This window comes from Chiloscyllium punctatum, chromosome 32, assembly GCF_047496795.1.
Source record: "Chiloscyllium punctatum isolate Juve2018m chromosome 32, sChiPun1.3, whole genome shotgun sequence".
Taxonomy (NCBI): domain Eukaryota; kingdom Metazoa; phylum Chordata; class Chondrichthyes; order Orectolobiformes; family Hemiscylliidae; genus Chiloscyllium; species Chiloscyllium punctatum.
The window spans coordinates 22,870,722-22,897,626 of record NC_092770.1 but is presented as its reverse complement, the minus strand read 5'-3'; the positions used below and the strand labels follow the sequence as shown (position 1 = coordinate 22,897,626).

General features: G+C 40.0%; 1 protein-coding gene across 5 annotated transcripts in view; it reads left to right on the top strand.

The window, feature by feature from the left end:
• rxylt1 (ribitol xylosyltransferase 1) overlaps positions 1-26,522 on the top strand; it is a 58,453-nt gene extending 31,931 nt beyond the window's left edge. For 4 of the 5 annotated variants that reach the window (XM_072551902.1, XM_072551905.1, XM_072551904.1 and 1 more), the window contains exons 5-7: positions 1,202-1,372; positions 13,746-14,103; positions 24,303-26,522. In XM_072551902.1, the coding sequence (XP_072408003.1) occupies positions 1,202-1,372; positions 13,746-14,103; positions 24,303-24,356 (583 nt within the window). In that variant the 3' untranslated portion in view covers positions 24,357-26,522. Of the gene's footprint in view, positions 1-1,201; positions 1,373-13,745; positions 15,062-24,302 lie in introns of those variants that run through there. The other variant, XM_072551903.1, reaches the window with a different exon arrangement.
• The last annotated feature ends 383 nt before the right edge of the window (positions 26,523-26,905 follow it).

The following is a 26,905-nucleotide window of genomic DNA, read 5'->3' as shown; positions in this document are numbered from 1 at the left end:
GCTCGCCTTTGTACCAAGGTAACTGAGCTCTCTTTCATTTGTTCCATACTGCCTAGAGAAACTATTTTTGCTTCTGACTCCAGATAGTTATCCTACTGATAACTGCCCTAATAGATTTAAATCTCTGAGTTTTTCTAAACTAAAATTAATCCTTGATTATTCAAACCCAAAGCAAGCTAATGCCTTTTAATGTTTGCTCCTTCTGTCATAAGCCCAACATTATTAACAATCTTCGATTGGAATCCTGGAAGTAGGTTTGCTCGCTGAGCTGGAAGATTCATTTTCAGACTTTTCGTCACCATACTAGGTAACATCTTCAGTGAGCCTCCAGACAAAACTTCATCCAGAGGCTCACTGAAGATGTTACTTAATATGGTGACGAAATGAACCTTCCAATTCAGCGAGCAAACCTACATCCAGAACCTCAACCTGAGTACGAATCTTCTCAAAACTCACTAATTGGAATCCTCTCCAGGGATTTGCAGTGACTTGCTCTCCGTCTCATGCTTGGTTAGGCCACTGTTACTAGAAAGGACTCTTTGACCTTTTTCTTTTACAAACACTTTACAAAGCTAACCATTACCCATACACCACTAGTTTGAAATCCATACTCTCAAACTTATTTGATTATGTGTCTAGTTTATCCTGTCGAACCTTTTTATAGTCTTGAGCCCACTGTCCAAACACCTTCTCAAACTTCTTTATTCTTAGTTTTGATCATTCAAGGTGTGATCATTAGCTATGCTCTATTAACTGCAGTGCTCATATGTGTGCACAACTCATCACTTATCAAATAATCTAAAAAGCACTCAAAATAGTACTGCAGCCCTCTCAGCTGGAGCACATCTGGCTGCCATGAGTCCCTGACCTCCAGCAGTGTTCTACTGCTTTCCATTTGGGATCTGTCTTAGGTTTCCACTGTAGCTCCTCACTGCTGCTACTGTCTAATCACCAGTAACAAAAGGTTAAAACGCACCTCATGGGGAAGGAAGAAAGTTGTTTGAATGTTAATTGAGACTGAAATTTGACCTTTAAAGGCTGTTGAACTCCCCAGCACTCAATAAAGCAGACTGCTAGATAGCAAATTAAAGATGTTGCATAAATGTTATCATTTGACCTTTAGAGTAAACAGGAACTTTGCGAATCAGAATCCATCTGTTCGAAGGAAGATCTAATGATTACACTGTACTTCTTATTTCAGCTACAGGAACTTCCCTATTGTGGATCTCAACAACCTAATGTTGCATTCTTCAAGGCCGTACTTGTGCAACTTCCTTGGAACTGTCTACAAAGGCTCCTCCAGGGAAATCTTGTTGAATGTGTTGAAACGGGAAAGACTCAATACAATGTGTCTTATCTCAGTTCGAGAACAGTAGGTATTTTTCTTTGTGTACTCATCCTGCTTTTAAATGGCAACTATGTAGCTATTAAGCTGTAAATAACTATTTTTTCTGGACTGTTCAGTAATATTGAGAAAACAGTCCTTTTTGCCAGCAGGACTTCTGGAGAGGTGATTGACAGACATTGAAACAAACCTCTTGACTCAGCAAGTCAACATTAATTTTGATGTTCCTCAAGTGCTAGCTCCCACTCTACTTCATTTAACCCTGTCTCGGTGTCCATCTATTTCGTTCCCTTTCATCTACTTGGTTCTGTTTGCATTAAGCACTCCATGTGGTAGCAAATTTCACATTCACACCACTAAGCAGTTAAATATCTACTGGTATTCTTATTAGATCTGGTTAATAACCATCTCACATTTATGACTCCTAACTTGGGATTCTTCCATAAGTGAAACATCTTCTTTACATCTGTCCTATCTTTCAAACTTTTATTGGTTGAAAGACCCCTTTTCAGATGGATTAATAATCATGGATTCCTGCATCTAAATCATCATACTATTTAGTACGCAAAATGCGAAAGTGCTGCCCATAAAGAGCGTTTTAATAATGCTTTTAAGGAAATAGATAATTATTTACAGCAGCAATTTGAGGGCCATTTCCCTGATGTAGACAGTAATGAGATGGACTAGACAAATTACGATTAAAAAGGAGCGTAACTCCACTAACACTTAAATGGTTGCCAACTAAATTGTTTTAAATGTAATTAAGAATCACCTGTCCATGCATTACATACACAATTAGTAAACGGATCATGTAGCCAATACAAACAGATATGTATTATTGGCAGTATCACCCTATTTCTACATGTAACTGGCTCACAGCTGGTTTTATTTCTAGTTCTTAAAAATTCCCAAAAATGTGCAGATTTCCTTCCCTCTTGTTCTAACAGTGAATACTCACTCAAACATGGCATCCGCAGGAATATTTTACAGACCTATGCAAACCCAGCCTTGCTTGTCTGATATTTAGTCATGAAATTAAGTTACAGTATTGCAATTTATTAGCTGAACCAGCATATGCAGTACACACAGATTACACAGATCAACTAGGTAAGCTGAATCTAGAGAATAAGTTACAATGATTCAAATTACAGGGAGAGATTAATATTCAGAAATTTGTTTCAGGAGTAGTTAAGATTTAAGGAAGTCAAGCTGACAGCTTTTCCAAATAGTAAGAACCAAACCAAATAAGGGATTAAGATAATCAGAATATGCTGAAATACTCAGCAGGTCAGGTTGTGTTATAATGGCACTTGTTTACTCAATGAATTCAAATAGAGTGCACTGCAGTGTCTGAACCAGGCATTTACCTCGACATTTCTCCTGCCCAAAGTAAAGGTGAGACTTAACATTGAAAGCCAAAGCAGCCATGGTGCTACTTACTGACCTTTAGAGGTCAGTATCTTGTCTGCTACCATTACTTTTTACAAAAAGCCTGTCTTTCTTTCTTCCCCCTCGTGCACCCTTTCATATTTATTACTCTGTCTTGCTGTCCGGAAAAATTGCTTTAAGAGCCCTTGAAAAATCTGTACAAACCTAAATTTGAAAGTTGTTGATGGAAAGGAAAGCATTCTGGATTATACAGAGAACAGTGGATTGTATGTTTATCCAGTCATATATTACAAGGGGAGCATGGGTAGGGTAGATCAATCAACAGCGTGTATTGGGCTAAGCAACGGAAGAATGGCCGCGGTTAACACACAACCTTCACTTCGCATGCCTTCACACTGAGGCTGTCCATGGAGGAATGATTAAAGGTGTGCATTTATATGACAAGGTTCATGACCTCAGGATGTCCCAGATCACTTTATTGCTGATGCAGTACTTTTCTGGTCACTTGTCACACAGGAAAGGCAGCAGCTAATTTGCATATCATAAGTACAATCAGCAATGTGACAATGAGCATTTAATTATGATGTTGGTTGAGTGATCAATGCTGTCCAAAAGAACAGAGACATTTCAAAATAGTACTGTGGGAATTTTCACTTATACCTGAGATGTGCCTCTGCTTAATATGTCATTGAAAAGAAAGTACCTCTGATGTTATAGCATTCCCTTACACCATGTTGGTAGTGTCAACCTAGATTTGTTTTTCTGCAATTTTTCTGACACATTTATTGAAATGCAGAAAATATGTAACAATGAAATCTGTCATCCAAAAGAGACTTTTATTGGTATTTAGATTCATATTTATGGAGTGGAACCACAATTTTGTAATTCTGAGATGATGTAGGATAGGAAAGGGAGCACAGAGGCTGGTTTCAAAAACCAACCACAAATTGATGATTAGTAAAGCTGGTGTCTAACAGTTATCAAGAGCAGTTGGGAATTAGCAAAAGCAATAGACACATTTGTTCCTAAAAAGTACTTGACATGCATTCATATACTTTACAATAGGGAGGTTTAAGCAGTCTACAAAATATATTAAAATCCCCACAATAAATACACGTATGTTTTCACTGTATTTTCTGTCCTCAGCGCTACTTCCTTGAGCTGCCACCTATATCTTTACGATAACATGCAGCTCAATTCAATCTTTTCCTGATATTCCCAGGCAATCTACCTTTTTTGTGTGCATGTGCTTATTTGCTGACTTCTCGCCACTGGAGATGAGTCATTTCTTCCATTTCCAACAGTGCTATCACTACTTCTCTTTCCCCTGCCCTCCTAATATTCTCCTCGCCACTCTGACATTAAACAGAAACAATACCATGGTTGCTTCATATGTATCTGAATGGAGCAGATAACACTGCTGAACGTTCTGAGTTAACTCCTGCTGAGAATTAATGAAACATTTCTTTATATCTTAACACAAATTTTTCGATGTAACAAAAAGGTTCTTGAAGGTAAATTTCATTCATTTTTCATTAATAGCGCTCATTTCAAACAGTCATGATTTTGTTAGATCAGAGGGAAGGAGAAATTACAAAATTATTAATTGTAATAACTAAGACAATGTAAAGATTGTAGTAGGTAAAGGGAAATTGTTTGATGTGGGACCCCAGAAGAAACTACAGAATCTTAAAATGAAAGCCAGACTATTTTGGAGTGAAATCAAGAAGTCCTTCTTTACCTGCATAGCCTAAGTGTCAGGGAAAGATCCAGTCTGAGCTGCAGGTCACCTGTTAAGTATAAATCTTGGTGCTGTCCTAAAATCAGTTGATGCTATCCCCCTCATGGAACTGATATGGCAGAGATTGATATAAGTTTTTAACAGCTTCGTGTACAAGGGGCATCAAACAAAGGCAAGTAAATAGGGTTGAAGTACAGATCAGTAATGTTCACATAGAACAGACTTGACAGGTTAATTAACAGAGCAGGAAGGGCTTTCCTGGTGAAGAGCTTTTGCCCGAAACATCGATTTTCCTGCTCCTCGGATGCTGCCTGACCTGCTATGTTTTTCCAGCACCACTCTAATCTTGACTCTAATCTCCAGCAGCTGAAGAATGTGTTGCTGGAATTCCTGAAGAAGGGCTTATGCCCGAAACGTTGATTCTCCTGCTCCTTTGATGCTGCCTGACTTGCTGTGCTTTTCCAGCAACACATTTTCAGCTCTGATCTCAAGCATCTGCAGTCCTCACTTTCGCCTAGGTTGATTAACACTCTCCTGTTGTTCGGTTCCTAGATCCAGAGTCTGAAGTTACTGCTAGAATGATGCTGAAGCTGCACATTGCTTCTGTATGGTCACTTACTATAATTTAAAGGAACATTTAAAAGTTAGCCAAATTAAGTTCAGCTATGTGAATTTCTGTGTTTATTATAGAAGAGATTTCATTTTTGCGATACTTGTAGAAGAGGGACTGTCTCAGTGTTTGGGACAATTTTATCATTATTTTCTTGTCCATTTGCATTGGCTGAGTCTCTTCACCTCTCCCACTGTATTGTTCTACAATACTGTGAACAACTCAGACCAACTGGAAATGGCTATGCTTGACCCAGTCACAATCACACATGCAGAATTCAATGTTTATTATGCACACAGATTCAAAGCAAGCCCCAAATTTTAGGATTTGGGTACAGTGAAATAGTAACTAAATAATTACTTCTGGAGGAGAATACTTTAAGTAAATCAGATATTAGAGTTACAGCAAAAGCAAAGTGGTAGTGTGCAAATAACATATGTCAGTATATGCAGGGGGGCGGTAGCCTAGTGGTATTTGACTGTTAGCACAGAGACTCAGGTAATGTTCTGGGGGCTATGGTATGAATCCCACCATGGCTGATGGTAAAACTTGAACCCAATAAAAATCTAGAATTAAGAGTCTAATACTGACCATGAAATCATTGTCAAATGTCAACACATTTGGATAACTGCCATCCTTACCTGAGCTGGCTTAAATGTGACTCCAGACCGACGCTGATTATTAACTGTGAACAACTAGGGATGGGAAATAAATGCTGGCCTAGCCCACCTCCCATGAATGAAATTTAAACTGATAAGTTATTAATTATCCGAATTTCAGATTATCCGAATTGCTGGAAAACCAAGAAATGTTCACTAACTGGCACTCCATTGCTACTTGTTCACAATAGATCAGTTATTGGTTAAACAGCATTATGGCATGCATTGTCGGATAACTAAGCAATGTTCAGATAGCTGGCACTCATAAATTACTGCTTGTTTACAATCAGATCGATTATCCGAACGATCAGTTATCCGAACAAAATACTCCCTCCCATTTCGTTTGGATAATTGAGGTTCTACTGTACTTGTGGATGACAGGTGATAGGAAATAAAATTAGTTAATTTTTTTTGTAAATTTTCTAAACTCAGAAGTGATTTTGGGGTTCAAGCAATAGCTGATGTAACCTGATTTTTTTTTAAATCAAAAGATTTAAATGATCCCGTGAGATCTGTTATAGATTGTTTACAGAGATTTGGGAAAGGCATGCCGTGTTTCACTAACTAGACTGAAATGCAGTTGATATTGTGAACACGTGCTCATTTGTTAGCAGGATCACCCCATTTTCTACTCCCAGGACTTGAGCTTAGAACCTAGGCTGACAATTCAGTGCGGTGCTGAGAGAGTTGCTGCATTATCAGGGAGTGCTGTCTCTCAAGGGGATATCAAGTCAAAAATAAACATCATTCAAAGACCTTTCTCAAATATCCTGACCAAATACAGATAAACTGGACACGTTGTAATTTGTTCAGTGTGGGGCCATGGTGTGTGAAGGTTGGTGATTGGGATGGCCGAAGTGACAGTGATGGCACTAAAGAAGTAATTATTTGACTTTTAAGTGCTGCAAAGTATCTGATAACATGAAAGACAGATCTTGGACTTTTAAAAAGTCTGTTGATTTGGTGTCGTATTTCAAATTAATGATTGATAGCATCTCAGAATAGGCAGTATAGTCTCGGCTATATACTGAAAGAATGATTTGTGATTGGAGAAAAATCAGCATCTTGATGGGATTGTCTACATATCTCTATCATTGCTTACTTTGTTATTGTTCTGACAATAAGATAACAACGCGCAGGAACTAGAAACTCTTACTGAGCAAGCATCACAATTGGTTTTGGATAAGTGCCACAGCTTTTGTCACAACTTAACTAGAAATACTAAATTGAAAGTTATGCCCCACTGTTCCACAAGTCATCGCTCAATGTATAAAAATCCCAATGAGATGACCAAAGCGTGACTGACTGCTACCTAGAGCAGGTTTATACAGTAACAGTAAAAATACCTATTTACTGTAACAAACTTAACTTTAACAAGAGCAATAAAAGTAAGAAATTCTTATTTATGCAACCTAAAGTATACCTTTCCAAACCCCAAATACACACACATTCAATCATGATGCAAACAGACAAAAAATAAATAGTTTATCACATATAATACAGGTGGAAAATCATATAGACAGTGTAAACAAAATTTACAAGCATATAAATCCATTCTGCAAGTCTTTTATCTTTCAGTCCTTTTGAGTTTTGTAATGATAGGATGCTGTTGCCTGGGTCTGTGGTGATTGTTGTCTTTTCATTCAGTGCTTGAGCAGGTGAAGTTGGGTTTTTTTTATTTTTGAATTCTTTTCATTTAACTTTTCCAGGGTTTTCTGCCTTTTTCCTCACAAACAAGGTAGGAAGTGAGCCAACTGGATGCAGGCTGGATCTTTTCACGTTCTCCTACCCTTAGCATTTACAGCTTTTTCACACTCAGCATCTCAACCTATCAGAGAACTGTTACCCTCATGCAGAATTTCCTTGACTTGAAAGATTTTTGGTACTTTTCAGTCTTGACTGCATCCCTTTTTGCTTCCTAACATCAGCGTTGTATGATACAGCTCAAAACTGTGTCACACCTGTTTTTCAAATTGCAAAATTTCCTGTTTTTCAATTTGAGCAGTTCAACTTCTATGTTTGTGTGTAGTCCAACAAAAAATAACAATGTGTGGTTTCTTACACTACCTAATAGCATAAGATGGCATTACAGGAATTGCTATAGTTCTCTAAGTATCTTAAACCCTCGGTCATCAAACTGTAGCTCAGTCAATAAATATTTTACAATGTATCCTGTTGAAAAGTTTTAGCCCTGCACTTTGGAAGTAAATGAGCTCAATGTACCAGAGATATATCCACTGTAATTTCTGGAACAGTTGCAAAATACTGTGTAAGTGGTGAAAACATTGCATTCTCTCAGAAAGTTTGGTACAAGAAAGCCTATAGATTAAATCCATCACTCTGTGAATTCTGGAGACAGTGGGTTTTAAAAATAGTTGTTCGAGGAGACTATCAAATACCCATAAGACTACTGTGTCCAGTTGTCTTGGTGTATCTTGCTTTCGCTACCAATTGTCAGTTTTCGTCAAAGAAAGATTACATTAATGCAAGTACATATCCTGAGTATTTGCTTCACTGAAGTCCGTTGCATTAAAGTGCAGTTGCTAATACAGGCCATTCTGCTATAACACAATAGTTGTGTTCCTCTGCAACCTTGCACTATAAATAAACACACTATGGAATACTGCTACAGAAAATCACGCTGTGGAAGATCGATAATAGAACATCGCTATACCATTCAGTAGAAAGTTTGTGTTATTCAAACAATGTCCACAATTTATCAATTGCGTTATAGCCAATTCGTGCTGACAAAACACACAGAACAACCTGTACATAGATACTTTGACAAAAATTTTACATATCTTTCTGTTGCTGCTCAGACTGACTATTGGGCTTTTGCCCGAAACATCGATTTTCCTGCTCCTCGGATGCTGCCTGACCAGCTGTGCTTTTCCAACACCACTCTATTACAGTACCTGACCTGTTATGTTATGTCATCTAGTTGTGTTCTCCTTTACTTAATTCGGGATCTATGCCAACTGTTCTATAGAGTAATGGCTTCAGCAGAAATTTGAGATTTCTGAATCATAAGCTGAAACCATTTTCTTCTTACGGTAATCTACCATACTAATTAGTCAAAGACCTTTCCTGTTAAATAATTTTCAATCTACTCTGACTCAGCATAGTTCAGATGTCTCCAGTCATCTTTGTTAGAAATGAGAGTCCAGCATACGCTATTAACTATACATAAAACTTGTTATATGTTTGTTCTATCTATTCAAGCATCTTTTATAAAAGGCTAGAGTCAGTGGTGAAGCCATGGTGCTGACCAAAATGAAAGCTGTCCGCAAAGGTCCAGCAGTTTCTGAGGAATGCACCTCCACGTCTTGATACCAGTTTGTTTCTGGTGCAAAGACAACAAACTCTCCAGGCAACCAAAAGTAGTGATAGCATTATAGAGTCATAGAGATGTACAGTGTGGAAACAGTCCAACTCATCCAGGCCGACCAGATATCCCAACCTAATCTAGTCCCACCTTCCAGCACTCGGCCCATATCCTCCAACCCTTCCTATTCGTATATACGTCCAGATGCCTTTTAAATGTTGCAATTGTACTAGCCTCCATCACTTCCTCTGGCAGCTTATTCCATACACGCACCACCCTTTGCGTGAAAATGTTGCCCCTTAGGTCCTTTTTATATCTTTCCTCTCTCACCTTAAACCTATGCCCTCTGGTTCTGGACTCCCCCATCCCAGGGAAAGTACTTTGTCTATTTATCCTATGCATGTCCCTCATGATTTTATAAACCACGATGAGGTCATCCCTCAGCCTTCGATGTTCCTTGGAAAACAGCCCAAGTCTATTTGGGGCTGTATTATGGGGCGGCACAGTGGCTCAGTTGTTAGCACTGCTGCCTCACAGCGCCAGGGACCCGGGTTCGAGTCCCACTTTGGGCGACTGACTGTGTGGAATTTGCACGTTCTCCCCGTGTCTGCGTGGGTTTCCTCCGGGTGCTCTGGTTTCCTCCCACAATCCAAAAGATGTGCAGGTTAGGTGAATTGGCCATGCTAAATTGCCCATAATGTTAGGTGCATGAGTCAGGGGTAAATATAGGGTTGGGTGGGTTACTCTTCTGTGTGAGTTGTGGGCCGAAGGGCCTGTTTCCATACTGTAGGGAATCTAATCTAATCAATTCTGCCTCTCCCTCTCGTTCAAAAGCATCAACCCTGGCAACGTCCTTGTAAATCTTTTCTGAACCCTTTCAAGTTTCACAAAATCCTTCCAAAAGAAATGAGACCAGGATTGCACACAATATTCCAAATGTGGCCTAACTAACGTCCTGTACAGCCACAACATGACCTCCCTACTCCTGTACTCAATACTGTGACCAATAAAAGAAAGCATACCAAACGCCTTCTTCACTATCTTATCTACCTGCGACTCCACTTTCAAGGAGTTATGAACCTGCAGTCCAAGGTCTCTTTGTTCAAAAACACTCCCTAGGACCTTACCATTAAGTGTATAAGTCCTGCTAAGATTTGCTTTCCCAAAATGCAGCACCTTGCATTTATCTAAATTAAACTCTATCTGCCACTCTTCAGCCCATTGGCCCATCTGATCAAGATCCCGTTGTAATCTGAGGTTATCTTCTTCGCTGTCCACTACACTTCCAATTTTGGTGTCACCTCCAAACTTACTAACTATTCCCTCTATGTTCAGATCCAAGTCAGTTATATAAATGATGAAAAGTAGTGGACCCAGCACCGATCCTTGTGGCACTCCACTGGTCACAGGCCTCCAGTCTGAACAACAACGCTCCACCACCACCCTCTTCTACCTTTTGAGTCAGTTCTGTATCCAAATGGCTAGTTCTCCCTGTATTACATGAGATCTAACCTTGCTAACCAGTCTCCCATGGGAAACTTTGTCGAATGCCTTAATGAAGTCCATATCGATCACATCTGCTGCTTTGCCCTCACCAATCCTCTTTGTTACTTTTTCAAAAAACTCAATCAAGTTTGTGAGACATGATCTCCCACGCACAAAGCCATGTTGACTATCCCGAATCAGTCCTTGCCTTTCTAAATACATGGACATCCTGTCCTTCAGGATCCCTTCCGACAATGTGCCCACCACCAATGTCAGGCTCACTGCTGTATAGTTCCCTGGTTTGTCTTTAGCACCTTTCTTAAATAGTGGCACCACGTTAGCCAACCTCCTGTCTTCTGGCACCTCAAGCTGGGCAAGTAGCCAGCTGCAGTGGGGTATGGCCATAGACAGCAAACCTTGAAGTAAAAATCACTGATCCTCTTCACCTTTTAAATTTTTACCAATTTTGAAATAAATGATTATTACATACTCATGGGATTAAGGAAGGAAATAAAGTCAACTTTCAAATATTTACAGCATTCTGAAAATATAGACTTCCCTTTAATGGAAAAAAAGTGACATTCAACCAAAATTATTTTAGTGCCGGGGTTATTTCTCCTTCATTATGAACAATGTATGCTGTTAAGAATAAATTGACTATCATTCAAAAGATTTTAACTTTTACAAAGTTTTATAATGAGTCGCAGAATTACTGTTCCTACTGGTTCCGTAAATAATGCAGGCAAAATTGGTTACTACAGATGCTGGAGATTAGAGTCAAGTTTACAGTGGTTCTGGAAAAGCACAGCAGATCAGGCAGCATCCAAGGAGCGGGAAGATCGACGTTTCGGGCAAAAGCCCTTCATCAGGAATGGTTTCATCATTCCTGATGAAGGGCTTTTGCCCGAAACGTCGATTTTCCTGCTCCTCAGATGCTGCCTGACCTGCTGTGCTTTTCCAGCACCACTCTAATCTTGACAGTAAATAGTGCACGCTATGGAAAAACTCAGCAAGACTTACAGCAACTTCTGGGTTTCCATGTACTAAAATCTGCATGTGCAGCTTCCAGCTATGCTGTCAGTTTCAGAGGAGTAATGTTGATAAATGCTGATGGTTTGCTACCATAAATTCCAGAACAATGTCTCTTGTTCTTGTAATTAATATCATACCATCACTGTACCTTAGGTTGTTTATGTAGAGATTAAGTTCACAGATGATTCATCTAGCCTCTTGTATTGAAATAAAGTAGAAATTATTGAAAAGACTGGATTGCACAGCGCAATCTTATCATATCCCTAATGTTTGTGCATTTAGTAACTCATTATCAACTCTTCCTTGCCAGTAGCAATTCCTTATCAGTCTCATATCTTTCCCATCAATTTTGCATCAGTCGCATATTACAGAACATGCATCTGGTCTTCATTCAGAAACATTAAATCTCCTCATGCTTTCCTTCTGGTTATTTCATTGGGTCTGTGATTTATTTTCTTTTACTACAGTAGTGCCGTTCCTTACCCAACTCTAACCTGCATCTGGTCTGTTTCCCTTCCCCAACAAATCTGAATCATAAATCATTCAGTATTGTTTTGCTCCTTTGCTGCATTGTTTATATTTGTCAACAGATTCAGCTGCTTTATCAATTTTTTTCATGTTAACGGATGCCTGTAAACATTCAGGTGAAAGCTGAATAATCTTTTTTTTTCACCTTGTGAACTACTGATGATACCTCATTATGAAAGCAGCACAAAGATAATGTGGCCTGTATTTTTCCACACATTGCAGGAATTCTTGACCTAGACTCTTGGTCCTGCCGTACTTGACAGAAAGGCTGTATCGATTATATGTACGAATGTCGCTTAGAGGGAGTTGTGCTGCTGTTGCCACAGCGTTTCAAGTCAATATCTGACAGATACTAGGATGGTGGAGGAAATTAGAGAAGATTAGATTTGAGTCGAAGAGTGTGGTGCTGGAAAAGCTCAGCCAGTCAGGCAGCATCCGAGGAGCAGGTGAATCAACGTTTCATGCCTAAGCCCTTCGTCAGGAATAAGGCTTGTAGCCCAAGGAGGCTGAGAGATAAATGGGAGGGGGAGTGGGGCTGGGGGAAAGGTAGCTGGGAATGCAAGAGGTAGATGACCTGGGGGGTGCAATGAGAGACAGAGATTCATTGAGATCCTTGTCGAGGGAGGAGGAGAACTCCTTCAAGGTAGGCACCCTTGAAAGAGGCTTTGCAGTAAGATTATAATCAACTAGGAAAAAAAATGAGGATTGCAGATGCTGGAGATCAGAGTCAAAGAGTGAGGTGCTGGAAAAGCACAGCCGGTCAGGCAGCATCCGAGGAGCAGGAGAATCAATGTTTCAAGCATAAGCCTTTCATCAGGAATGAGGCTTGTGGCCCAAGGGGACTGAGGTAAATGAGAGGGAGCGGTGGGTATTGAATAGATGAAGACTGTTTGCCATGCAATTCAGCAAATTGGAGAAATTGAATTGAGATATAGATCAGCCTTGAACTAAGAGAATAGGCTTGTAGAGAATCTCAAAACCATATAGTACAGAAGAGGCCTGCCAAAAATATATTACTATCCTACACTTTCTGAGAGGTTGAATGGCGTACTCTTAGACTCATTGACCTAGACCCGATATACCAACCACTACAATGAACTGGAAGCAGCAGAAACGGAACCAAATAAATTCTGGAAGAGACAGTACAGCAGCTCCACAGCACAGAAGGCTCCAAAGCACTGAAGTTGTCACCTAGATAGGGGACGAAATATCTGCAGACCAACTTCCCAGTTTGGTGAACATACCCACAACCACAACGGCTTACTTCTGTTTCTGTTCATTATAGATTCAGTCATTGCAGAGAAACTTCATTTTCCAAATTACTCTGTTTTTCATGTGGAAAGTAATAGTTTTGTTATGATTCTCAGAAATGTGTTTTTAGAGTGTTCTGTCTCAGTCCCCTCACTTTGCAAAGGAAACTAAGCCGAATGTTTATATTTGTATATATCTTAATAATTACGAATGAACTTCGGGTTTTATTTTAACATTGTCTGATGTGCCTTAACTAAATGTAATTTGATGCAGAAATACCAGGATGCTCGGTTTTATTTAAGGTATTTGCAGTTTATGATAGATACAAGGAACCACAGACTATAGATGAATATTAATTTCTGTTACTGTTGCCCATGTAGGTGGTTACCTCAAGAAACAAGTGAAAACTTAAAGAAGTATCAAGATGCTTTGCTGCAAAGTGACCTCACGCTGTGCCCTGTGGGAATAAATACTGAATGCTACAGAATTTACGAAGCTTGCTCTTATGGTTCTGTTCCAGTTGTTGAAGATGTCATGACCCCAGGACAATGTGGCAACTCGTCCGTGTTCCAGAATGCCCCATTGCGTCTCCTGAAGTTAATGGGAGCACCGTTTATTTTTGTAAAAGACTGGAAAGAGTTGCCTGCTATTTTAGAAAAAGAGAAAGCGATGAGTCTGCAGGAAAAAAATCACAGACGGAGATTGGTCATCGAGTGGTTTAAACAATTCAGAACACAAGTGAGACAAAAGTTTGTTGATATCCTTGAAAGCCATTTTTTTTAAACATTTGGATCTCCTTCCTGAGATGACTTCTAACATCTGTTTACTATAGTAAACTACATTTACTTTCGCTGAGTATGCCAATACATTTTGGCATAAAGGTGTTATGTAAAGGAACCGTCCCTTACATTGTGATATAGGTTCTGTTCTCCATGAGGAACATTTGATGTTATTTTCCACCAGAGAAAGAAAATTTGGAACATCTGACTCCAATTCTGTAATCTATACTTGTAAGAAAGTTGGATTTTGATTTTAAAATAATTCGCTTGACAGTTCATGTCCCATGCTTTTCTGAAGAATGAATAATTTTATCATTTCCAGTTTAATCAGAGAATTAAGTCCTGACTGTCACATGATTCACCTGAACACAAAGGATAACAAGTCAAAATTCTCAGTACTTCACAGAATTGTGTACTGCTTAGCTCCTGCCCACTACCATTTAGGCTAGGCTTATCTCTTAAGGGTAAGCCTGAAACCCAACTCGCATTATGAATTTAAATGAAGTGCTAGGCCCTATTTTAAATTATCACAGAAGAATTGGTATGATTTCAGGCTTGTAAAGGTATTTAAAGCCACTGCTTTGTAAGTGCTAATTTATTGCGCCTGTGAGAGAAAGCTGGCTGGATTTCTTCAGGACAATTGGTACATTCGAATTTGCAATATCTTACAATAATTCTGTTTCTGCAATCTTACAAAGCCCAGCTTTGGGAGTCATCTTGAGCATTCTTAGTGGTGTGAGGAACAGCAATTAGGTGAGATATTCAATAGGTTTTCTCAGGAAATTTGAAGAGCGCTACTCGAAGGTATTCTTACACAATAAAAAAATTCTGATCATTATGTTACTGTTTTGTAGGAGCTTATGTGCTTATATTACAACTATTACTACATTTCACTAAATATATCATTGGCTGTGAAATGTTTCAGATGTCCTGAGGTTGTGAAGAGAGCGTCAGAAGTAGAAAGTCTGCCTATTTTTCTTACTCAGCCCTATGGGCCTATAGTACTTCAGCTAATTGAGGAGTCATGTAGCAGTTCTCCATTGAGATGGCCCCCAATGCACAGTCCTCTCATAGATGGTCCAGCATTTCCAATTGTGATCAAAGTGACTATAGCACTTAACCATTTGACCTCAGCTTGCAACGAGGAACTACTGGACCTAGTTGTGTGTCAAGCATTTGCAGGGGAATACGATCATCATATCCTAAGATTGAGTTGGCTGTAATCCAGGAGTAGGAACAATCCCGTTTAAAAATAATTAATTTGTGAAGTTCAGCCTCAATGGAGTGAAAACAAATCATGCTCTAGTTAGTTGGAGTCAAAGATTGGAGAAGGAAACTTAACAAGAAATGGAATGCTTTAAAAGCCAATGTGGTTTGGGTACATATGAGGTTATGTTGCCATGTTATCAAACAAATCTTGAGCTCCATGGACAATGAAAGTGACATAGAAACGTAGAAAGTAGAAAAGGGAGTAGGCTATTCAGCCCTTTAAACTTGCTCTACTCTACAGTATGATCATGGCTGATCATCCAACTCAGTATCCTGCTCCCACTTTCTCTCCATACCCTTTAGCCCAAAGGATTATGTATAACACCTTGAGAACATTCAATGCTTTGGATTCAACCACTCGCTGACAGAGAATTCCACAGGCTCACCATTTTCTGCTCCTCTCAGACCTAAATGATCCTTAGATCGTGATCCCTGGTTATTGGATACATCCTGGATTTGCCCTGCCTAGTCAGAGTTTTATAGGTTTTCTTCTAAACTCCAGTGAGTATAGTCCAATCCAGTCTTGCTTCATTGGTCAGTCTTGCCATCTCAAGAATCAGTTTGGTCTACCCTCATTGCACTCCCTCCATGGCCAGAATATCCTTACTCAGATAAGGAAACCAAAACATTGCACAATACTGCAGGTATGGTGTCACCAAAGTACCAATTTTAGCAAGATGTCCCTGCTTCTGTATTTGAATCCATTTGCTATGAAGGCCAACATACAATTTGCTTTCTTCAACAGGTGCAGTATCTGCATGCTTGCTCACTGACTACAATAAAGTAGAATGGGTCCAAATGGCAGATATGAGGTGGAACAAGGCTGACTATTGAATGTTCAATGGGAATCATGAAAAAATAATTGAGAAGCGAAGAGAGTGTATGGGAGGAGACTTATAGCTAATATTAAAGTGAATACAAAACTCTCCTATAGGCACATGAATAGCGACAGGGTGATAAAAGGAGGTTGATTAATTAGGAACTATTATGACTAATTTGAGAAAGCGTGCTGATTTTTGAACCCCACTGAAAGGTGTTATGACTAAAAAGTATGCAAAGTTCCTAGTTTTCCTGTCAATTGGGATCAGGTTAACTGAAAACACTGACCAGGTTCCTGTACTTAACTACTATTTATTACAGATGGATCATTTCTAGTCAGAGATGAACAGCTCTATGAATTATCAGTATATAATTCTTATTAGTTGAAACCCTAATCTTTTAAACCCCCGTGCGCACTCACACAGAAATGGTGTTATAGGTGGGGAAATGCAGTTCACTGACAGCAGTCCACAGGATTCAACGAGATGTTCCTTTTGCTGCTCAAGACCACCTTTCTTCAATTTGCTCCAAGTTGTTTCACTTCACAGGGGGCACAGCAGTTGATACAATAAAGTTTCTTAGTGACTAGTTAAAAGCAACAGCTTACAGCAACTGGTGGGAGAAAATAACTGGCCTGCTTTTGGTACTTTTACTGCAGTGAAGTAGAGACACAGAATGTGCTCTTTCAGAAATTCGGAAGCTTCTTCCTCTCTGTTGTAAATGATCAGGCTGTTCACCTGCCCAAGAGAAAATCAGAGAGCTGTCATGAAACTGACGACTTCTGGCATTCACAACTGGCCACATTTGCATGAACCATTCAGCAATATGTTACAGGTCAAATCTCACTCTGCACAGACCCCTCCATCTATACCATCTTAGCTCTCTCACTTCTTGAAAAGTAACAGTGGAAACATAAATCACAATGAGTTCCAATCACTTATTTTTGAATTTGTAACAATTCCTTCCACAGTCCTTGGTTTTAAGACAGTTCTTTTTCAATTTTAAATGGGAGTTATATCATCACGTTGAGAGAAAATGTGCGATAAGGGGAAAAAGTGATTACATGGGACCACATGGGTTGCATTTGCAGAGCCAGCAAGGACACAAAGGGCTGAATGGCTTCCTTCTGTGTTGTAATGGTATGATGATCCTATAACAGCAGCCACACAATTCATTCTGCAGCCTGCAAGCAGGGACAAGGATTTGTTTCCATTATCTTCCCTGTGGATGCCAGCAGTTGGTGGGAAAGGGCTTTTCTGCCATTGCAGTCTGCCCACAAGCAAAGCCTGTCATCAATTACATGCATATGTAAGCATTAAGGCATTTCACCAGTCAGCAGACAGGCTTTGTCAGTCGGGAAGGCTCTGACTCTGTTTGTGTGTGCAGATGGTGAGTGACCACTGCCACTGAATCATGCAGGTCTGTGTTCAAATTTCTGCCAGCTATTGCAATACATTTATGCTGTGTAAGTTCATTAACTTCACCACTTCTCAATTTCTATTTAAACCAGCACAGCACTTAGAGCTTGGCTGCAATGGAACAAGATTATCTTTTGTACACATGGCAGTTAAGAACTCTACATTTGCTTGTAGAATGGAGATTAGCTCATGAGATGCTCGAACCAGCATGAAGCACATATTCAGTCTCCTCAAGTAACACCTTTGCTGCGTGGTCCTGGACTGGTCTCAGAGCCCTCTCCACTCAATTCCACAGCAAGGTTTTGACATTGTGGTTGTGCGTTGCATTCTGTGAGGATAGCAAAAATAAGACAGGAGCACATATTTCAGTTGATCATCTTGTCTTTACCTATCCTTCTTGCGTGAACAAATTTCAGTGGCGCTTGGGACCAGCTGTTCCACCTGCTACAACACCAAGTTTCAAACAAAGGTACATCAACAGCTGAGTTGTCCCATGGCTGGCTCAAGAACCATAACATTAATTGTTGTAGACATGTTAGCCTATAGTAATTTATTCAAGTTATTTAGCACTCCCAACAGAATGGTCGTCAAGTGGCTATGATATGGATGTTGGAAGACTGCTCCAACAAAGATTTTTGAAATGTCCATAGCCAGCAAACTTTAACAGTATCAGCTCCACAGTGCTAGCTGTAGGAGCCTGTCTTTAACAGAAGTTCACTGACTTAGCTGGCTTTCTCATTATGGATGGAGAGCATACTCAGATGTTGCTATGATGAGAGCCAGCAACGACCTACTAATTGGGGGTTTGTGATTTCAGGAGACCATATATCCAATCTCCAGAACATGGAGTGTAGGGCTTCCTCATGGTAGATATTTTCTAATAAAGCTGTTCAGAGGTTGGAGCAGATGTGACTTGAACCTCCTGACTCAGAGGTAGGAATCCTACCACAGCACTACAAGAGTCCCCAGTTACTCAGGGTAATGTCCTGTGCCCAACCATCATCAGCTGTTTCAACAATGATTTTCCTTCCAGGATAATGAGAGGTTGTCAAGGACAGTGTTTAATTCCAGTTGCAACTCCTCATATGGAAGGCAGTTCATGCCATCATACCACATCACCAATACAACAGCATTGAAAAAGTAATATTGTTACCACACACCTGTTGAAACCTGTACAAATAATATATGAGGTTGTGGGGGAGATGGTCATGGTTGACCAGAAACTTATCTGGATCAATTATGTAAATGTTGTGACTACAAGAGCAAGTGAAGCTGGGTATTCTGTGCTAAGTATTTCAAATGACTGCCCAAAGTTTTGCAACTACCCACAATGAATGAACTAAATGCAAATGCAACGCTCTGCAATTGCATTGACCATTGCAGCTGCAGTAACACTGAGGAATTTAATAACAGTTTGGAACAAAGTTGCCCACTTGATTGCCACCTAATCCACATTTTAAACTTTCACTTCTAGCTCCAAGATGCACTGCAGTAACATGCCTAAGGTTGCTCCTTCAGGACCTCCCAGACTTAAGCTTCCTTATGGTAGAGTTTATAAGGGCAGCAGCTGCATGGGTAGACCATCACTTGCAATTTCTCCAAGTGGCATACCATTCAGACTTGGAAATATATTTTCTAACTGTTGCCAAGTTAAAATCCTGGAACTTCCCACTTAACCATGCTCTGCAAGTACCAGCACCACACAAAATGTATTGATTCAAGAGCATGGCTCACTATCACGTTCTTGAGGGTAGTTAGATAACAATTATTGATGGTTTTGTCAGCAATCCTCACATCTTCTAAATGAATAATGAAAGGGAATTGAATAGATAGAAGAAAGCCACAACTGAAAAATTAGTCTCATCTCACTGTTCAATTCACAACGGTACTTTGTCATATTTTAGATGATAATTTGCAAATACCAAATTGGAACTTAGACATTCTGGAACTAATCTGTCGGCCGCTGTACTCCACTGTTAATACAGGAAAATACAGGAACAGCTCTCATTAGTGATATCAAAACTCTTTTGTATGCTACCATTATTTCTACTACCATCACTTCTATAGAAGTGCAGTTTAGATTGTAACATTTCCCCATGTTAAAAGAAAAGGTTTCCTTGTGTCATCTCTGGTTCTTTTACCAATCATTTTAAAGCTGTGTTCTTTTATTTTTTGACATTTCTGTGAATGGAAACTAGTCTCTATTTCCTCTATCAAAGCTATTTCTAATTTTAGAGTCATAGAGTTGTACAGCACAGAGGCAGACCGTCCAGTCCAACTTATCCATTTCAACCAGATATAGAATATAGAACATTACAGTGCAGTACAGGCCCTTCGGTCCTCGATGTTGTGCCGACCTGTCATACCAGTCTGAAGCCCATCTAACCTACACTATTCCATGTATGTCCATATGCTTGTCCAATGACAAATGCACTTAAAATTGGCGAATCTACTACCTTTGCAGGCAAAGCATTCCATACGCTTACTACTCTCTGAGTAAAGAAACTACCTCTGACATCTGTCCTATATCTATCACCCCTCACTTTAAAGTTGTGTCCTCTCGTGTTTGCCGTCACCATACTTGGAAAAAGGCTCTCCCTGTCCACCCTATCTAACCCTCTGATTATCTTATATGTCTCTATTCGGTCACCTCTCAACCTTCTTCTCTCCAACAAAACAGCCTTAAGTCCCTCAGCCTTTCCTCGTAAGACCTTCCCTCCATACCAGGCAACGTCCTAGTAAATCTCCTCTGCACCCTTTCCAAAGCTTCCTTCTTATCCTTCTTATAATGGGGTGACCAGAACAGTACACAATACTCCAAGTGCGGCCGCACTAGAGTTTTGTACAGCTGTAGCATAACCTCGTGGTTCCGGAACTCGATCCCTCTATTAATAAAAGCTAAAACATTGTATGCCTTCTTAACAACCCTATCAACCTGGGTGGCAACTTTCAAGGATCTGTGTACCTGGACACCGATGTGGGCAGCACGGTGGCACAGTGGTTAGCACTGCTGCCTCACAGTGCCAGAGACCCGGGTTCAATTCCCGCCTCAGGCAACTGTGTGGAGTTTGCACATTCTCCCCGTGTCTGCGTGGGTTTCCTCCCACAGTCCAAAGATGTGTAGGTTAGGTGAATTGACCATGCTAAATTGCCTGTAGTGTTAGGTGAAGGTAAATGTAGGGGAATGGGTCTGGGTGGGTTGCGCTTCAGCGGGTTGGTGTGGACTTGTTGAGCCGAAGGGCCTGTTTCCACACTGTAAGTAATCTAATCTCTGCTCATCTACACTACCAAGAAATCTTACCATTAGCCCAGTACTTTGCATTCTGGTTACTCCGACCAAAATGAATCACCTCACACTTGTCCACATTAAACTTCAAGGTGGTAAAAACAATGACTGCAGATGCTGGAAACCAGATTCTGGATTAGTGGTGCTGGAAGAGCACAGCAGTTCAGGCAGCATCCAAGGAGCTTCGAAATCGACACTCCTGATGAAGGGCTTTTGCCCGAAACGTCGATTTCGAGGTTCCTTGGATGCTGCCACATTAAACTCCATTTGCCACCTCTCAGCCCAGCTCTGCAGCTTATCTATATCTCTCTGTAACCTACAACATCCTTCGTCACTATCCACAACTCCACCGACCTGAGTGTCATCTGTCAAAGGCTTGGCAATCTCCTCCCTGGCTTCCCAGACGATCTTAGGGTAAATCCCATCCAGCCCAGGGGACTTGTCTTTTTTCACACTCCTAATTTTGAGTATCTCTTATCAAAGATATTACTTTCTGTGCTCTTAGGAACTGAACACTGACTTCTCCAGTCTCTTAACATGAAGAACGTCCATCATCCATGGTTCTATTTTAATAAATTTCTTCTGTACCCTGTGCAAAGCCTTGACAACCTCATAGAATGTTGTGTCCATCTGAGCTCTAAACAGTTTTAGTTAATGTTTAGTATTACTTCCTAGCTTAGTGGGCGGCACGGTGGCACAGTGGTTAGCACTGCTGCCTCACAGCGCCAGAGACCCGGGTTCAATTCCCGCCTCAGGCGACTCTCTGTGTGGAGTTTGCACATTCTCCCCGTGTCTGCGTGTGTTTGCTCCGGTTTCCTCCCACACTCCAAAGATGTGCAGGTCAGGTGAATTGGCCATGCTAAATTGCCCATAGTATTAGGTAAGGGGTAGATGTAGGGGTATGGGTGGGTTGCGCTTCGGCGGGGTGGTGTGGTCTTGTTGGGCCGAAGGGCCTGTTTCCACACTGTAAGTAATCTAATCTAGCTTTTGTACTCTCTGACTTTATTACTAAAACTGAAGATCCAATACATACGTTTGAATAGCCTTGTCAGCTCAGTGTGTGTACCTAAATGTGTGTGTCTCACTGTTCCTGAACTCCTTGAAATTTGTATTGCTTTGTTCATATTGCATCTCTTATGTCTTTGTACCAAAACATATCACTTCTAACTTCTCTGCATTAAGTGCCATCTGCCATCTGTCTGCCCATTTCACTATGCTTATTTTGTGTCATTTGCCAGCTTTGAAATTAAACCCTTTTAACCTATCTCTCGATCTTTAATTTAATTAATCTTATGGTGTCAAAGTATCTTTGCATTTTAAACTAATTATGGGGTTTACTACCTGTCCCTCTTAAATAAATGCAGTTTGTGTAATGCAGGTACACACAGAGTGTTGTCAGGTAGGGCATTACAGGATTTTAACTAAAGAAAGGCCTCAGGACTCAAAATGTTAGCTTTGTTTCTCTCTACAGGCATTGCCAGACCTAGTGAGTTTCTCCAGCAATTTCTGTTTTGGTTCCAAGATTTTAATGATTGCTTAATACCTGATTCCCACTTACAAAAGTGAATCAACACAATATTTGTATCAATGTGTTGTGTCCATTGATTGTATGCTTTATGATCAGCATTTCATGCAAGCTGTAGATCTTTCCCTACAAATGAGAAAGTATTGATTATATCCAAGATGCAGCTCAGAATGATTTTCTTTTTCTAAACTAGGTTTTAAAAACACATTGATTTGACTACAAGAAGGTAGTAGTAATGACGCCTATTATGGTCCTCAATGATACAGAGTGGATTGAATTGAATAGTTAGAACTGGAGATATTGCTGAATTGTCCAAATGTGTAAGTGAAGCAAACTTTGCTAAACCATACTTCCTCTAGATCTAATATTAATCCTCCCTTATAGTGAGTAACAGATTTGCTTAGCTGTAATTTTTGTGCATTCTTCCATTAAATATTCATAAAATAGCTGGAAACCATTTTAATATATTGCATATGTTCTTTAAAATTGTGCAAAGGATGTAAAATGAGCGAAAAAGCATCGAGGAACAGAAGTAGAGAATTCAACTCCTCAAATCTGTTCCACTGTTTAATGAGATCATAGCGAATTTGTAAACTAATTCTGTTTACCTGCTGTGGCTCCATATCTCTTGACACTCTTGGCCAGAAAGATTACCTGCCGATCTCATAATCAAAATTATTATTCATTATTCATCTACTGCTTATGTGGGAAAATGGTCCACATTTATGGCACAATGTTTGTACATTGTATTTTCTAAATACTATTGTAGAATGCCCTTTTATTACTAATCATTTTTGAATACCATACAGTGGCTTCCCATTTTAATGACACTTTTATATTAATTTTGCATTATGTATATTGCAAAGGCCATTTCTCTTTTCGTGGACTGAAATGGGAGCTACTTTAAGAACCAAGAATTGTCGAGGGATAAATGCTGTTTTCAAAGTAATCTGATACTCATTGTAAGTGCTATTTACAGCAATTATTAAAGCAGCAGTTGCAGAAGATTTATAGATGTGCAGAACCCGAGGGATTGCTCAAATGGAGATTCAGCCTACCTCGTGTCGCTGATTGGTCTATGAACTAGTGTCCAGTTATCACTGAAAAAGTTCTTCTCTCTGACAACTGTGTTGGTTCTTTGCTAGCTGAACTGCTTAGGGCTATGAACAGGAAAGGGAGAAGCCATCAGATCTTTGCAAGCTGTCAAACTATCTTTGTTCCATGTAGGAGAAATTGCTTTAAGCTTGAAAAAATCCAGCTCAATTTTCTTTCAGCAGTTGCTTTAAGCTGTGACTTTCAGTTAATAAGCTAGAGACTTTTATGTATGAACCCTGCGCCTCCTGCAAACAAGTGAAAACATCTGAGAAGGAAGATTGAGAAACACAAGAATCATCTCAGCAAACCCTGTAGACGAGATCCACAAAACTGCTTTCCCAATCTTTCCCTCTGTCTGGAACACCTATGATTTATTTTTCTGTCTGTCTCTTTCTATATGTGTGTGTGTGTAGATGGAGAGTTTATAAGGGGGTTAAAGTTTTAATGAATAGTGATATATGTTGTCATGATTGTTTACCTGCAGTTAATGTTTATTTATTTGTAATAAATAGTCATTCTTGTTAAGTACAGAAACCTGGTCCATACTTTCTTCATCCTGTGTTTGAAAATCATTTGAATTGGGGAATTCCATGTACTTTTAAAAACCTTCTGTGATGATTCTCAATACCAAGTGACAGCCTCTTCTTGAAGCTTATTATTATATCGTTCCATTACCAATTCAACAATAAGTATGACAGCATTTTAGAACATCATATTCTAACCTTGCTTTTTTTGATAACTTACAGGAGGAGCAACGTTTCCTGAGGCAGTTTCTTACACTTCAAGTCGATCTGTGCTAGGTGATACGACATCACTTTGAATCTAGTTTGTTGAAGTGATCCTAAGACAATTTGATGACTTCACCTTGTTCACTAATCTTTTGCCGTCAATTAAAGTTACACTAAGAAGCCTGAGAGAGCTCTACTTTCTGCAGTGTAGTTGGAAAATGCCACTTAGGTGGGTGTTGAAAATGATATAAGGGATAGAATCTGATTGCCACCACCAACGGAATTCATTGTAGAAATGTTGGAAGTGATTGGGTTGCGAGGCATGCATTGTACATAATCAAGTAACAGATTGATAAACACTGACTATTAATGTAAACAAATGAAGTTAATCTGTCAATCCACTGAAGATTCAAAAACAAACATAAAAACCTACAGAGCATCTCCACCGCATCTCCTCCACTTCCCGCTCCTCTGCCCTTGAGCCCCACCCCTCCAATCGCCACCAGGACAGAACCCCACTGGCCCTCACCTACCAGCCCACCAACCTCCATATACATTGTATCATCTGTCGTCATTTCCGCCACCTCCAAACGGACCCCATCACCAGGGATATATTTCCCTGGCCTCCCCTATCAGCATTCCGAAAAGACCACTCCCTCTGTGACTCCCTCGTCAGGTCCACACCCTCCAGCAACCCAACCTCCACTCCCGGCACCTTCCCCTGCAACTGCAAGAAATGCAAAACTTGCACCCACACCTCCCCCCTTACTTCCCTCCAAGGCCCCAAGGGATCCTTCCATATCTGTCACAAATTCGCCTGCACCTCCACACACATCATCTATTGCATCCGTTGCACCCGATGTGGCCTCCTCTATATTGGGGAGACAGGCTGCCTACTTGTGGAACGTTTCAGAGAACACCTCTGGGACACCTGGACCTACCAACCCAACCACCCCGTAGCCCAACACTTCAACTCCCCCTCCCACTCCACCAAGGACATGCAGATCCTTGGACTTCTCCATCGCCAGACCATAGCAACACAACGGTTGGAGGAAGAGTGCCTCATCTTCCCCCAGGAACCCTCCAACCACAAGGGATGAACTCAGATTTCTCCAGTTTCCTCATTTCCCCTCTCCCCACCTTGTCTCAGTCCCAACCCTCGAACTCAGCACCACCTTCCTAACCTGCAATCTTCTTCCTGACCTCTCCGCCCCGACCCCACTCCGGCCTATCACCCTCACCTTAACCTTTTTCCACCTATCGTATTTCCAATACCCCTCCCCCAAGTTCCTCCTCCCTACCTTTTATCTTAGCCTGTTGGACACACTCTCCTCATTCCTGAAGAAGGGCTCAAGCCCGAAACGTCGATTCTCCTGCTCCTTGGATGCTGCCTGACCTGAGGCACTTTTCCAGCAGCACATGTTCAGATATAAATCTAGTCCCATTTGCCAGCATTTAGCCCATATTCCTCGAAACCCTTCCTATTCATATACCCGCTCCTAAATATGCTGATGACACTCTTTCATTTCTTTTTCATTTGACTCTTGCATCGCCTGTCTACGTAAGATATCTTTTTCAAATAACATTGCATTTTTAGTCATTTTTAAAATAATAGTGAAGTATAAGAAACATGTTAATTATGAACTGGTCCTTTCTACCTAGCTCTATTGGGCATATTTCTTAACTAACCTCTAGGTGGCAGTGTGAGTCTACAGAGGAACAAGTAGATTTCAGTTTACACACCCTGAGGATATACAATTGAGAAAAACAAACAGGATTTTTAGATCATTGAAGAAATAACTATTTCCTAACCTGAAAAGTTGTTTACTTACAGAGTAGTCAATCTCCTGAATCATTAAGAATACATTTCTAATTTGCCACAATCTAACTTTCAAATAAACCATCATGGTCGATCTGTAAAAATTTATCAAAACCACACTCCAATTGGAAAATCATTGTACTTTCTATTTACAGGATTTCTGCAGAACAGTATTCCAATAGTGAAAAATGTCTCAATCTTTAAATTGATTTATTATCGTGGATAGTTCTATTCACACTGCCTAATGAGGTTTTATTTTTAAGTGGGCATTAAATTTGAAGTGCCATTTTGTATTTGTAAAAATGCCTGTTCACCCATTAAAATTACATGTACCACTTCATTCCTCAGTAACAAATACTACTGAGTTGATAAATAATTTAGTAACCTTTGGATTGTGAATGTGCTAGAATAAACCTGTAATGGATCCTTCGCTTTTTAAGTTCATGTCAACTGATTTGCTGAATTTGTTTCTTGCAATTTATTTTTATGTTGGGATGCCTGAGAAACAGCATGTCAACAAAATATAGTATTTAGTTTCCAAGTACAAAATTGATAGCTATACATGTACAAAAACATCTACATTAAGAAACGCCAGCATTATCAGACAAATGGACACGGACTCTATAGGATAAAATGTCATTTTCCAAGAAACATCCCATATATTGTCTTCTGCAAACATATGAGATGATGAAGTGAAAGGATCTACTGGTCCATTTAGCCTAGCCATCACAACATATTCATTGCAATTGTTCACACACATTCTGCAGCTAGGAAAAAGTGAGGACTGCAGATGCTGGAGAGT